Source organism: Rhinolophus ferrumequinum, chromosome 20 (genome assembly GCF_004115265.2).
Source record: "Rhinolophus ferrumequinum isolate MPI-CBG mRhiFer1 chromosome 20, mRhiFer1_v1.p, whole genome shotgun sequence".
Classification (NCBI taxonomy): domain Eukaryota; kingdom Metazoa; phylum Chordata; class Mammalia; order Chiroptera; family Rhinolophidae; genus Rhinolophus; species Rhinolophus ferrumequinum.
Window position 1 is genome coordinate 47,328,816 of NC_046303.1, and position 15,806 is coordinate 47,344,621.

At 35.0% G+C, this 15,806-nt stretch overlaps 1 protein-coding gene across 1 annotated transcript in view; it reads right to left on the reverse strand.

The window, feature by feature from the left end:
- Positions 1-15,806, reverse strand: part of RELN (reelin) — a 496,978-nt gene that overhangs the window by 156,382 nt on the left and 324,790 nt on the right. The window contains 4 exon segments of the mRNA XM_033088143.1: positions 3,257-3,493; positions 7,811-7,972; positions 8,644-8,877; positions 12,670-12,736. Of these exon segments, the coding sequence (XP_032944034.1) occupies positions 3,257-3,493; positions 7,811-7,972; positions 8,644-8,877; positions 12,670-12,736 (700 nt within the window).

Here is a 15,806-nt window from a genome sequence, read left to right on the forward strand (position 1 = left end):
TTTTCAACTTGAAGAACTTCCTTTAACATTTCTTGTAAAATCTGTCTAGTGGTATTGAACTCCTTTAGCTTTTGCTTGTCTAGAAAACTATCTCTCTTAGTAAAACCAATTGCAAATACTAATATGCTCTAACAACCATCTCTTCACAGTTGAAACCAAAACCCTGCATAATATGACAGCAATGTCCTTTTCACCCCTGTACCTAGCTAGTCTATTAAATAGGACCGAGGAATGTAAATGTCCCTTGGTATTATCACTAACAGTATGTCAGATAATCTTTAATAAATCTCAATTAAAATTATTCCCTTAGTGATCTTAAAATACATTTAAGAGATTTTAAAGACTATTTTTAGAACATAAAACAGACAGAGGTTCTGATTTGAGATATCATATATATGGATGAAGGACAGTACTACAAATAATTAAAAGCAATTCATTTCTCCACAGAAAAACATGCTCTAAGATGACACACTGTAAAGTGATTTATAGCATATTGACTGTAGTTCTTCTAATGAAAAAGCAATTGTCCAAGTCTTCCCTGGAGAATACTCTCAGTAACAAAAATCCATGCTCATGGAAAGTCATGAGTTAGAAAATGAGAACCAAATGAACTCACAGCTGGGAAAAGCCAACGATAATTAATTTAACACCAGCCATTTGTGGAGACATATATACATTTCAAAATTTCTCTTGGGAGAAATAAGGTCATTGAAGGGCACAGGCCACAAATTTGAACATGTTCAAAGAATTTTTACTTAATAAGATAATATGCTCCAAAGGTTTTGCATTAAAAAGTAACTTGTTTTAAGATGAGGACGTTATGATAAATAGTTGGTCAATACCATCATTTGAATTTCAATATTGTAGCAAGTATTTATGAAAAACATTTCTAAAGTGCATTCACATTGTACTTGGACAATGTATTCCTCGACGGTAGCAGAGAGAAAACAGTGTCATTAAAAGGGGCTTTATTCTGACTCAATGGCTAAAAAAATGGGAACAATTTGAGATCTTCCGTGTGGTTTCATTTTAATAAGCAGTAACATTTTTCATGTCCTCATTAAAGTGGTTAATGTGTTTTTCTAGTCTCATTATCACTGCCAGAGTATACTTTCTGTTGTTTCATAACCAAGACAACTCCTTTTTGTTTCAGAGAAGATCAGAAAGTCAAATCTGATTGCTCACATGTGGTTGTTAATAAAACTCCTCTGGTGGTGTTCAAGGTACCCAGAGGGATTGTACAGTTATTTCTATTTTCTTATGGTTTTCTATAATTATTGTGATTGTACTTTCACAAAGTAACTGTATCTCCACTAATTAAAGCAGTGGTGGGTTAAGAATATTCATCAGACTTGTGTGAAAGGATATTGTTCTTAGGGTTTTGATCAAAGCACAGAAATTCAACTGCTGTTATCATGCATTCAACACAAGTGTTAAATTAAAATGCTCAGCAACTTTGGAGTTTATTTGAGCAGATGTTAACTATTTTTGAAAATAAACGTGATACAGGACTTGCATTCATGATATGACTCTTTGTTGTATTAAAAGTGCTGGGGAAAAAGAAACTATTACACAAACTTGGGGGATATAGTTAATGGTATATGATCGATTCGATTATTGTTAATTCAGGTCAATTTAAATGTTCAGAATCATAAAATTCCAAAAAATCTCATTTTGGTTTACGTCTCTGTATCTTATTTGCTTTGCACCTTTATTTTCTTTGAACGCTCCAGGACAAGAAAGAATATCCATAAAAACAAACCTCTGAGGCTATCAACTATAGAAAAACACAATAACCTTCATACTTTGTTGTATAGAAATTTCATTGTATCTAGTCTGACAGTGCTTGCAGCAAAAGTGATCAGCTATACTTCCATTTCATTAACTGTCATTTTGATACTAGAGTTTTTCGCCTGCTGTGTGTGAGATGTGACTGTCCATGCACAATTCCCATCAAAGATAATTTTCTGTGCAATGGTGTGTAAAATTTACCTCTAATTATGATAAGGTCACTGATGGGTTATTTATGATACGCTCTCTGGAGACAATTGCGGTGAATAGCTTTCGCGAGATTCATCTAGAGAAATTAAATTGGTTTGACCATGACTCAATAGAACGTAAAAGTCTTTTAGAAAATTATTCCTTAATCACGTTTAAAGTCCTAAAGGAACCCAGAAAGGGGTGGTATGCACCGTGGTGAAAGCTGTATGTTCCGATATTATGCAGAGTTGAGTTTTAATCCAGGATTTCTGGGCCTAGAAGGCCCTACATGATCTGGCCTCTGCACATCTCTGACACTCGCTTCCTCATTATCTGGGCTCCAGCACCACGGGCCTCCTTCCCGGTCCTTGAACACGGCATGGCCACTCTTGTTTTGGGAGTCTTTGTACCACAAAGTTGCCTGTGGTCCGAATGCTCGTCCTTCAGATCTTCACATGTCTGGAATTTCCTTGTTCTTCCACTTTCCAATCAGTGGACTGTACCGTATTCACTATCTGAACTATCTGAACATAGCCTTCTACTCCTTTTTGAAAGTAGCTACCCCTTGATTAGTTAATCACTACTGTGTCATCCTACTGATGTTCTTGAAGTACTAATCATAGTCTTAAATTATTTATTTGCTGCTTAATGTATAATTAAGTTTAATTAATATACAATTAAGTTTGTATATGACCTTCAGGGGAAAATATCTAAGAATGAAAGGTACCTTGACTAGGATACCCCACAATCTTGAAACCCCACCTGACATTAACTAGATGAGTCACTGGTCCAATACTGCTGATAAAATGGATTGAAAAGGGGGTCCTGTTTAACATATTAGGAACGGAAAAACTTCTTGGACTTTATATAAGACAGCACGAAAATAGAACTAATCATAAGAAATTTTATTAAAATAGCCATTAGAGTGATCATTACGATCATGGAGGGCCTCCATGAAGGGAGACTATGTCAGTCATGTTAGTCATTAATACTTTCTGAAGGGAGTTTTCATATGTAATGGTGGGAAATTAAAATTTGAGATGAATAAATGTGGGGAAATATTGTATTTATTTAAATCTATCAGTATTTTGTTTTTAGTCCTCCTTCCCGAGATAGCTTACTTGTAGACATAATAATGATTTTTTAAATGGTTTATGTTCAGTCAATATTTGCCAATAAATGACTAAGTACTAGATGAGCCGGAAGATGCTCCTTACATCCCAATCCTTAATACAAATTGTAACAATAAGGAGAAGAACAAAGATGAAATCCTTACCAAAGGGTCCAGTCATGGCCACAGTACGGCTGAACATTTCCAAGGTAGAATCCCAGAGATTGAGTGACCTCCACAAGATTGGTAAAGTCAAGACTAATGCTGTTGAAAAGGACAGATGTCATAATAATCTCATCAATCGCCCACACATCTTCTCCTTGGGAAGAATGATATGGTTGCCACCATCTGAACTGAATTCCAAACTGTCTCGCATCATCTGGTAATTCTACAGAGATTATTCTAAAGCAAAAAAGCAACAATTTAGATTACTTTGACATCTTAAAATACATTTATGGCAGGCTCTTTTTTTTTTCTTGCAGTATAGTATTTAAAAAAATAGTTCCCCCACTATTACATTCTTCTGAGATTCCCAATTTCCTGTCTGACTCTAACAAAGTCTTCTAAACACATCCAAAAATATGATTTTGCTTTCACTCATCTGCTCTCGGAAAAGCTAACAGTTCTTAAAGTGGCAGGGCTCGTCTCTGTCTGGTAAAGGATCTTTGGCAGCTTGTTACACATGTTAGAGTTTGGGGCTGGTTGAAATCATGGTCCTTTCTTATTCCCATGAGTTTAGCATAGTGTGTAAGGTCACTTGCTGTGTCACGGTGGCTATGACACCACACCGTTATCTGACAAATGGGGAAGAAAATTAAGAATTATATCTAATTTCCAGGAGCAATTATTGTACACAGCACCGGGAACCATACATTAATTGTCACTGCAATGACATCTGCTTGAAAGCTCCATAAATCACAGAACCATGCTGCTCACACCCATACACGAGGTGAGATGTGAAGCAAATGGCAAGTGGAACATTTGTCTCCATCAATGTTCAATTAAACACCAAGAGAGGTGTTTGCAGTAAATGCACACTGAAGGGACTGCATCTTTTATCTAGTGAGCAAAGAAAAACTCCCTAAGACAGGTGACTGGTTGGATAACTTAGAAATACATTATTTAAAAACTTCAATGTCTAAGGCTGGATTTACCAAGAAATTAGATTGATTTTTCATATTTGCATTATGTTATCTTTCATTATTGTGGAAAGAAATGTTAAATTACATATTGGAAATGTATTTTTTTACACACTGAATGCTATGGAAAAATCATATATATTTTCTCTTTAAGTAATTTGTACAGGGAAATATAGGCAGACTAGCAGGAAAAATCACCACTAATTATACAAACTACTAGTAAAAACCTGATAGAACTTTTCGCAATGTGAGAAAACATACTTTTTAAATAATGAAAAATTAATATTCAAATACAGGAATATAAATTAATAAATACTTCTTAAACTAAAATACATAGCTATAACATATTTCTGTTTTTTAAATACTTCTACAATCTGCCAACTTTTTTTACCAGTGTGAATTTATTAGAAGAGTAAAATTGAATTATTTCAGTAATTTTCATCTTAATTTTTCTAAATATTTATTCAATATTAAATATATTATTCATGTTAATATGTAAAATATAAAAAATAGAAATTATATTCCAATTGCCCCAACAATGAAAACATCATGCATTAATTTAATCATTTGATTATCATTATTAGAAAATTAAAATTTTCCTTTGTATTAATAATTTTAAAAGCAGTTACTATGTTCTCTGATGAAAATTAACATAATTTTTAAAAGTAGGAATTGAAAAGTAAAATTTCTGAGGCAACTTCAAAGAACAATAAAGTGTGTATGTTATAACAGTCGTTGAAATGACTGATATTTTCCCTGGCAGAGACATGAAGACTCTTGTGTATAATCAGACTCATGTGTGAGGTCCCCACTGTGTGTCAGGTTTATAACTTTGGTTTGTAACTTTGCAGCCGCAGGGAAGGTACTTGTATGTGCCTCAGCATCTTCATCTGTCAAATCGGGATAATATCCTTATGGCAAAGTCAAAGACTTCTTTTGGTTTTTTTTGACTATTGTGTCTTAGCATCTAGAAGAGCACCTGACACACAATAGGACTCAACAAATTCTTCCTGTATGAATAAAGGTCATATTATCAGTACATCCCAATAGAGATTTGAATATAGAAACACAAGGAAGGTAAATATTCTCCCTAACGTTAAGTAGCTTTTCAATGACGATACCAGGACCTGGACCCAAGCAACATGGCTCTAGAGACTGTGCTCTTGACCAACTAGGGTGGGTTGCAGTTGTGTTTCCACTACTCTATGCATATGATAGTGGCTGGTTAGAATAGCTGTGGAACCATTTGATCAGAATATTTCTAGATGAGAAACCAGGTTCTTAGATGAACTTTTTGTATTAATCTTCCTTTTTCAGGTAGGTATTAAGCTCATGTATTCCTTATAATAAAATATAATAATAATAATAAAAGATTAGGCTTTATAATAATTTTAGAATAAAAAATAAGCTCTATAATTAAGAAAAAATCTAGAATAATTTTAGTCTCATCAGTGATATAAAGTTTTACATGAATAAAAATACCAATTATTTCACAAGACATTCTGGTCGGTTTAAATTAAATGATTAACTTAGATATATTTACAGACTTCAAATTTTATAAATAACAAGCAGACAGAGTTCTTTTATTTGCTGAGTTCTTTTATTTGCTGAATCATAGGAAAGCAAATTATTAGAAATTGGCTAGGAGTAATAGTGGTTAGCCAACTAGCATATCTAATTTATGGATCACACTTCATTTTCGAACCACCATGACAGAAAGGAACAATATGGAATTCACAGCAAATACAGGCAGCAATTTATACTGAAGAAAATACAGCAAATGGCTAAGGACATCAAGACATACTTAACACTCCTATGAAGAACTTACATGGTTTGTATTAATCATATAAAATATAATTTAGCACCTAAAATGTATCAAATTCTACTTCTGCCATGTTACCTTTTATTAATATTTGTAAGAGGGAAGGAAGAAGAGTCTCATGGACAGACATATGTATGTAGAAAACGAAAGTCTTCTTCCCACTTCTTTGAAGGAAAAAATCTCCACTCTGATCTTAATCTTTCAAGCTATGCATATACCTAATGTTGAAAAGCCACCTTGATTCTGCTTAGAAGAAAAATGTTGCTGTCAAATGGCAGGCGAGATTAAATGCACCTTTGCAATAGCACATTAAATGTGTAATTATTTTTCATATCAACAAAGATTAATTAAATTTCATGATATAGATTGATGACTGAATTTTGGAGCTGTCTATCCTTGTTAGGAAAAATTGTGCTTTAGGCAGTTAACTTAGGATGGTGTTATTTTCTTAATGTTTTCAGCATTATTATCACCTTGATTTGTGTTCAATTTTCTTTGTAACATTCACTATAGAGAGCCTACGAAACATTTCTTTAGGATTCATATGTCTCTACCGAGTGAGAAAGTTGAGTTTAGCTTTACATTGACCTTTAAGGGAAAATACTCATTTGGTGTGTTCTTAAAACTTTATAAAGTTCAATGTTCATAACTCATAATATAGTTAACTGTGACCTCTGTTATATGCTACTTCATTTTCTACACAAATAGAAGTTCTCAACAATTTGTAAATTAAACATAGGGACGGCCTTAAGGAAAATGTTCAAGTCTGTCAAGTGTCATCAGTGTCCCCGTCTCTCTGCCGGGTGCCAACGCAAACATCGGTGCCCAAAGCCTCACTCTTTTTCACATCATCCCACGATCAACGTGGACTTCCCGGAAGGCAAATAATGGGAGTTGTTTATATCTGGTTGTGACTGTAAGCCACAATGGTACCTCCGCCAATGGTATTTTAACTTTCCCATTCTCCTCTTTTCCTGCTATTTTAAGCGAATTTCAGTGAGCAAATTCGGTGAGCAAATTCAGTGAGCAAATCAGTAAATATTCTACAAGGGGAGAGGATCCTTTGGACACTTCTGAAATTATACCACTAACTGGTGATTACTTACTACTCTGCTGACATTGAAGGATGGCCCTGCTTCAAGTAAAACTTGAATCTCACCATTGTGACTATATGTTATGAAATATATAAGCTAGAGAAAAAACAGAAGGGGCCTGAAGAAATGACTTAAAATATCTCCTCACACTACACCTGTGTCAGGGACTCTATACATGCTAGAAAAATGTCTTTGTACCCGTTGTTTAATTATATTACATGGAAACTTTAACAACATGTTAGTTATCATATTATATCAGTTATTATCTCATATAATTTATTATAACATAGTATAATATATTGCTAACAAATGTTCACCAATAGCATTTATACTTTAGTATTATATTAAAATCATATATAATAGCTTACACTATAGTTAAATAAGAAAAATAATATTAATTATTTTTCTCTTTCCTGGGCATCAGACTATGTCCCTTAGTTGTACATTTCAAAATATGAGAATAAATTTATTTAAATTATCAAAAGTCAGTAAGACAAAGGATTAGAAGAATGTGGCTTGCTAGTTTTGCATCTCAAGACACATCAATCTTTATTCTTGCCATCTTTCAATGGAAAAATATCTGGAATCTTACACCAGGTGGATGATGATTTCCCAAGGAAGGAGATCTCACTCTAATCATTTTTCCAAATGATTTCCCACCTACCTGGGCTCATGATAATTGAGATATGAATAGTGCTCCAAGAGTTTCCAAGTTATCCCATTATCGTAAGAATAATGCAGTAGAACTCCTTCACCAGGCTGGTCAGGGGCCCTGCACGTGCTCAGAACAGACTTGCTTCCCAGTCTCAGTGTGAACTGGAGAAACCTAGATGTGAATTGTCTATAATTAGTGTGCGCAGAAACATTTTTAATCATAGTGTTCATTTTGGCTTTTAAAGCATTTCAAACAAGTTTAAATGAACCACCCAAGTGTTGTAGGTTTCCACTCATCCCTCTTTTATAAAATGTAATTTCACTGAGATATGTGAATATGTGTAGAAGACAAGGTCAGTGTACCTGTTTTATACACACATATCTACATACAAACATGAGTGTATGTTTATACATATTTGTATACTATGATTTGTGTACGCACACTTAAAATGCCAGTCTTTCCTTTATTGCATTATTTATTACGCACTGGGGGAAGGGAAGATGTAGGGTAAATCTAATCAGCCTGTGCAAGCTGTCAAATAAATACAACTACATCAATAATTAACTAGCCCTTGGCTTGAGAACACAGTTTTGATGCTAACATTTCATATTTTAAAAAATCTAGTCAGTCATTTGTATCTTAAAGTCATCAGTGAGCTTTTTAATTTATTAAAAACTAGGGCAAATTAACCCTATATAAACTGTAAGCTCCCTCTCATCATGGTTAAAAATGGGAGTATGTATATATCAGCAAAAAGGAAAAAAACATAAAAATTGAAAATAGATCTAAATTCAATCATTATTGTCTGGTTTCAGTATGTATTCCACCTTGCCTTAACTCACCTGGATTGTGAGCTGTCAAGGAAAGATGTAATTAGCTGTCGCCTTCCTTCTTTGTTGAAAACCAGGGCCTTCCCACTGGCCAAGACACCACAGCCAAAGCTGACTTCAGCACCACGGATAGAGTAAAAGTTATGGTAAGAGGAGAGCCTGGAGCTGCCAAAGCTTTCAGAAATAAACATTGGGAATGTCTGGGATGCCATCTCACAAGCTGGGCCAGAAAAGCCAGGATCACACCTGAAAGAAATACCATGAAATGAAATCTTAAACTATTGGTCCTTTCAGTTTCCTGAATCTACTTTGGGGAGGAGGAAGTCCAGAAGCCAGGATTTGACTGGATGGTAAGTAAGGCTCATTAGTCGTTGGAGAATACTGAAACTGAAGATTTGATAAGGGTGGATTCACTGTAAATATTCCAGAAAAATACAGTCTTTGCTCAGTTCTGCTGTAAAAAGCTTATGATTAAAACAATAATTCAACACTCATGTTCAACGAATGCCAGCTTTTCATCTGCAAATGGGTCTATGTTCACACACATTTCCAACTTAAAATCTTTGTAAAAGATATATGTATATAATTTTATTCATAATAAATTTCATTAAACTTGTAAAAGAAACATAAGTAAAATACTTCTATAAGATACCTAGAATAAATTTCCTCTAAGAACAAATGTAAAAATACATGTTTGTGATTGGAATCATTTGAAATATTTGGAAAAGACTAGAAAATAAATCTATCTTTAACTATCTCAAATTAAAATTGGCATTTTAAAGGGAATAAGTACACACACGCTTGACCTAGATAGATGTCCTTAGCAGAACTGTGTTTCCTCTCAGTGGAATCACAAATTAGTAGTGCTTCAAGAAACATACACACACACACACACACACACACACACACACACCCAGCCTGCCTGCTGCCATGTCAGAACGTCCTGTATTTATGTTAGCTGACTAGAATGTACATGGAGCTCCCTGAGTCCTCTATCAATGAAAAAACTCCTCACAGATTACTCAATAATTGAATACCAGAAGCTTCTTATATTTTAAGGAGTTTACTCATCAGGAAATTAGTTTCAAATTATTTTTGTTGCACTATTTCTTTCTCAGTATATTTACTATGTCACCAATTATAAAATTAAATCGGTGTCTTTTTGGGTGGGGTGGGGGGTAGGCATTCAAAACTTCCTCGAGTCTGAAACAAGCCTTTTATAAAGCAAGTGTACCAATGAAATGATATTATGGCATAATTCAGAAAGCTACCTCTTTAGCACTAGTTGCTGAAACTGGGCTTTATGCTGGCCTCAGAGAGGGTCCATAGCATGTACAAATGTGCTGAAATCAAATGCCAACTTTTATGTGTATTGGATATTCTGGGGGAGAAGGTTTATAGTGATCATCACATTATTAAAGAAGTTGGACGCTAAGATGCCAAGAACTACTGTAGAGTGACGTTTGAGAGTTGTCTTGGCATTAGAGATGAGATAGAGTGGGAAAGAAAGACAATATTTTATGGAGCCTAACACAGTTTCTTTCACATACTGTCTCATTGACTTAGTCAGACTCTGAAAAGCTAAGTAATTTTTTAAAAGGATAAGCAATTACCTAAAGAGGACACATTTTAACACTGGGGAACTGACTATGGCCACAAACTGGAATTGGTGTCTTGACAGCATTATCTATTGCCAGAGTGCGTTTCAGGGCAAATGCATTTCTGTGTATCTTAAACATGTCTTCTTAGAACCAGTGATGGGGAGGAGCTGGTGATCATTTAGACATGACTCATATTGGAGGTAGTTCCCATTTAGTGGCTTTGAAAGTGTATTTTTAATTGAACGTTACGTAATTGGGATAGACTGCTGATAAGGATTCCATCAGATAGCAAACAAAACACCTTTGCAGCCTTTGCTTTGCAGTGAAACAGTAGGGTGGGACACACTGGTGATTTCAGGAGTGACCTGAGACTCTCTAGACTCCAAATACGTCCCCTACTGGTTCATCTACTCACCCTTAAATGTAACACACGGTCACTTATATGTTCAGGAAAAAAGGCCCCACTGTTAAGAGACATGGCTGCCCCTGGTGTGGGAAGGTTTCTAATGAGCCCTGTCCTTCTCGGTAGCATCTCAACAGGGGCACCCTTATCAGGATAGTGAGTTGTCAGTTTAGAAACCCAGGCCTGGGGATTGTACACAGGCGAGAAAGTGTTAGGGTGCAGGAGACGTGGACTCCTGCTAGCAAGTAATGGTAGTGGTGAGGGGAACACACAGGCAAGAAGAACACAAAGCTGCCGAGGCCCCAAATTCAAGGATCCATTTAAAGGAAATAAGTGGTAGGTGACTATGAAGTTCTTTCCTGGGCAATTTTACTCAAACTTGCCAGAGCACATATTGCTGGAAAAGGATGCAGTGGCCAATCATTTAGCTCAACCACAAATGAACAAAGCCAATGAATATTACATAAAACATGGTCAGAAACAGGGAAGAAAACCTAAAGTTCCAACTGATGAAAATATTCTGTAAAACTTCAGAAGGAGGAAAAGGCTATGATTATTCAGGATAGGGTCAAAAGAGAACGATGCTCACAGACATAAAACTGCCGCTCAGATTTCTGTTTGCATCCATCGTGGGTGACACAGATGGTTGCCTTACTAAAACCATTCAATGATAAAAGGGATACTGTACATAACGAAGTAAAACTGTTGTAATTATAGAGAGGTCTTTTAGAAATAGCACTTTCTATTTTCATTAATAAAAGTAGCTGTCATTTTAGATCTTCTTTTTTACAAAACTTTTCAAGACAACTTCAGGAATTACAAAAATGTCTGGCCTCCTTATGCTAATTTTATTTGAAATGCATTGAACAAGAGCATGGCCTGGTTATGGAAAATGGATGAAGATAACAATTTGAAGAAAATGCCAGCCAATGTTTCATATAATGAAATATAATGAGTCAGTGTTTCTGGGTGGGAATTGGTGGTTTTAAAAAAAGTTCAGAGATACATATTACGTTTTGAAATATGAATAGGAATTTTTCAATTCTTTACATACTTTATAAAACATTTCCATTGTACAGAATGATTTCTTTATCAATTAAATTAATTGACATATAGTTCAAAAGTTAACCTGACATTCTAATCTCGGTACTATCAAGTGTCTTGCCTCATACATATAATTCCCAAATAGGTTCAAAAGACTTTTGTGAGTTCTCCCTTAATGAAGTAATTGGCTACTTAATTAATTACCCTTTGTTTGGAGGACAAGATAAAACAGAGTAGGTAATCTTTTGTTGAAAACTTATCTGTATAACAAAGATTGTGGTTTCAGAAATTTCCAGGATATTTTATACTTAAATGTTAATATGGGAATGACATAATAAATATGAACATCCATTCTTGGTATAAACATAATGATGCACTGGGTGGAGACTAGACATTACGTTATCTATGTATAATTTCACACTAATATTCAACATAACTATCATGTAAAATACTTAATACATCATTTTGAAGACCCAAAGCGTTTTCCAATGTAAGCAAGATTGCAAAGTTACATTTAAAGATGAACTTTCTTATCAAATCTGCTAAGTTTGTCTCACTCAGTTTCCTTTAGCATTGGGTCCATGGGACAGCACTGATTTTCATAATTCATTCACAAAGCATGCTGGGAATTAAAATATGACTCATGAACACTAGAACAAGTTTATGGAAAAATAGCATATTGAAGAATGTAACAGAAATAGCAGTCATCAACCTATGAGGAATTCAAATTTGTTCACAAATTTATATGAGGCATGCCAAATTTGTTCACAATTTAGCTTAGTAGAAAATTTATTCATCAACTTCCACTTATAAAATATACTTTAATATTCTATTGCACTTAAATTCCATTTGGAGTATTCTACTTTTGGTCTTAAAAAGACCTCAGAAGCCTAAAAAGGAAATTAAAACAAATTAAAATGATGTGTGGTTTCAACATATAAAGTACATATGAAAAAACGAGACATATAAATATTATTTTAAAATGCTTACTTGCAACCATGTCGAGTGCACTGTCCTCTGCCAGAACAGAATTTGAGACACGAGGGACCAATATATACTGTAGGGCAAAAGACAGCATGTGAAAAATGGCATAAAAATTGGAAAAACCAAGAACTACACCAGCACATGAAATCATTTTGGGAAGCAATATCCACGAAATCCGGCCCACTGTCTAAATGTTCACAGGAACCCAGTGTGACATACAGAGAGGGCTGTGTGACAAGGCAAGTGCCTAGTTACAAATCTGCCAGAGTCATTTTAAAAGAATTCTTTCAAGATTTTAACGTTTCACAGCAAAGAGAATAGGAACACATGATTTGGGTTTCTTAATGGAGTCTCCTGAGCTAAAATGATTGCAGGCAGAATATTAATACTTCTGTCTTGAACTTTCTACAAAGTTTAATTTCTTTAGGTAGAAATAAAGAATTTATAAAGGATCAATTTGATGTATCATGAAATGGAGAGGTTATAATTTAATGTAAAAACTATAAAAACACAAAAACTATAATTTCCATTTTTATCTGGGGAATATAACATTGAAGACGTTTGTCACATATATTTCTATTAACCCATCTTTTCTGAAATGGGGAGTTAAAATTTGCTGTTGAGCATGATGTCTTCTCTGTAATGCAGATCTTTTCTTAAACAATGGGCTTCACTGACAATGACATTCCAAACCTAAATTCTAATCTTTGGAATGCTGAGGAAAGGGCTCCTGATTATTGAATGGTAGGTTCTGAGATTCTCAGACTCAAATACATGTAAGCTATTAAGCCGTCTGATAAACAGTACAATCAATAACACACCAACTAGTGTAAAAGTGGGACAAACCCAATGAGGAATTAGAGATTCAATGGTTATTAAGATGTCAAATATTTTAGGCCTAAACAAACTGATCATCCAGTATCATTTTATTCTCTGTCTTGTAATCACGTCAAAGGAATTATTTTATTTTAAAGTAAACTTTCCTGTGGCGACTGCTCTATAAGCACTTAGTCTCAGGAGCTAATTTATAGGTACAGTAATTCAAATGCCATGCAAGAGGCCAGGAAAAACTCTGGCAGAAGGAAACTGATAGTTGAGGAAGAGACTGATAGCAGGCTGAGTGGGTAAAGGTATTGGTTTTAGGTGTCAAATAACCCTACATTCAAATTTGGCTTCACCTGGGAAACTAGATAAGTGATTTATCCTCTCTAAGCCTGAGTCCCTATTCTTGAAAGTGGGATGATATTCCTTAGAGGAGAGAAGAAATGAAATGTTTCACGTCAGCAGGCTGCCTGGCCCATATGGTCCTTGTCATCATCAGCATATTGGGGTCAAACATCCTTCCTGCTCCATCTCCTCTGGACACCGAGTACTGAGGAATCAGAAAGGGGCTTCCTTCTTCGTAACCCTGGAAAAGCTTAAGGACTGTTTTCCCAGCACACTTGATTTTATGGCTGCAGTACAATTTGCTCTAAGTCCTGGTAAGTGGTCCATTGCATTCTGCAGGGTCACGCTTGAGGCTGCCCTGTAGTGTACTCATGTCATAGTTCAAAAAGCTCCCATCGTAAAAACAGATCAACAATAAAACAAGACTTTCCGAGTCAACGAGAAAAACTGCAGTGAAGAATTTTGTTGTCATCGCTCCCTGCTGAAGGGGGAATCGTTAGCACTCACAGTATGAGTGAGTTTGCAGGCTCCTTTTTGCTAAGATTGTGGAGAGAATAGATTCGTTTTCCTCGTATCATCATTAAGGTAAACAAGTTGGAAAAATGAAAAAGTGATAACTAAGATTTCCTCTAGGATTTTCCATTTTGCTAAGAATCTCAGTACAAGTTCCAGAATACTTTCTTTACTCATTAGCAGGAGCTAATTTTACTGTGAAATAAACAAAAGTAGGACATTGACCTGTTTTTCTCTCTGTGTTTGTTTTCCTTGACATATTTTTTGGAATTCCATAGTGAGATGGGAGACATTTCAAGGGTACCGTTTGGCAAGCTGGCACACATTTCTCTTGGGAAGGAGTGTGTGTCTTCTTCTTGCCTTATACAGAATCCAGAGAGCTGGTCGGTCCTGTCTTTGTGAAAGCCTCACATATAGGATGATAACAGAATTGAAGAGATTCTGCCCCAAGTTTTGCATTTGACACACACTGCTAACCATGCTCATTTCCTTACCTTTTCTCATTGTACTCAAATCATGATGGTGGTCAGTATGTGTAGTCAACACTTTTTAACTTAGCATTATGTTGTAATAGCCTTCTTAGGGAAATTTAGGTATTCTTCTCAAAGGGATTTATGTGCTTCATAGCATTCTTAATTTCCTCACACGTTTCACAAGTATTTTCATTACTGATTTTTCAATTTCTTTTATGATTATCAAAGTAGGATAAGTTCATTATAGGACCTCTGAAATGTATGACAGTAGGAAAAAGTCATCCATATCCCACTATCCAGAGGGACATACTTATTCCCTAGAGCTAATTAACAGGTGTGGTAATTAAAATGCTAGGTACGCAAAATGCTCTACCAATTAAAAAAACTTCATTTTAACAAATTCCTCTTTAGATGTTTTTGCAAATGCACTATGTCCATACCACTCGTTTGGTCTTTGAAGTCTGGGACTCTTATTGGTCTCCTTTGAATACAGATTATTTAAAGCATTTACACCAGCACATCAGCAAATTATCTTCCCTGAAGTTAATGAGTTTTAAGAATTTATTTCATTGCACATCAATTTCTAAATTATTCAAAAGTAACAAAAGATTACAAAGACATGGAAGATCAGCATTAGACAACGGTATAGGCTTTTCCTGCCTATAAAATCCACCCCAAGTCAGTGGTTTTGCTAAATTTGCTAACGTATTGACATCTTGTCCCTCATTCCCTCATTTCCCCCCTCCTTGTCTCCTTCCTTGAAATATAACTCTTCAAATTTATATACTCTCTGAAAACAGGAAATCTATGAATCTGCCTACAATTAGAATTATTTTTAAAGAAACCAAACAGAGTTGGCTATTAAAAACAAATACAAGAAATTTACAGCCATGCAATACAATACTTAAAGTATTTTCTCTCATGTGCTCTTATCATATGTGGTTACCAGCTTTATAGTTATGCAAAAATTAACAATTCACTTAAAAATGG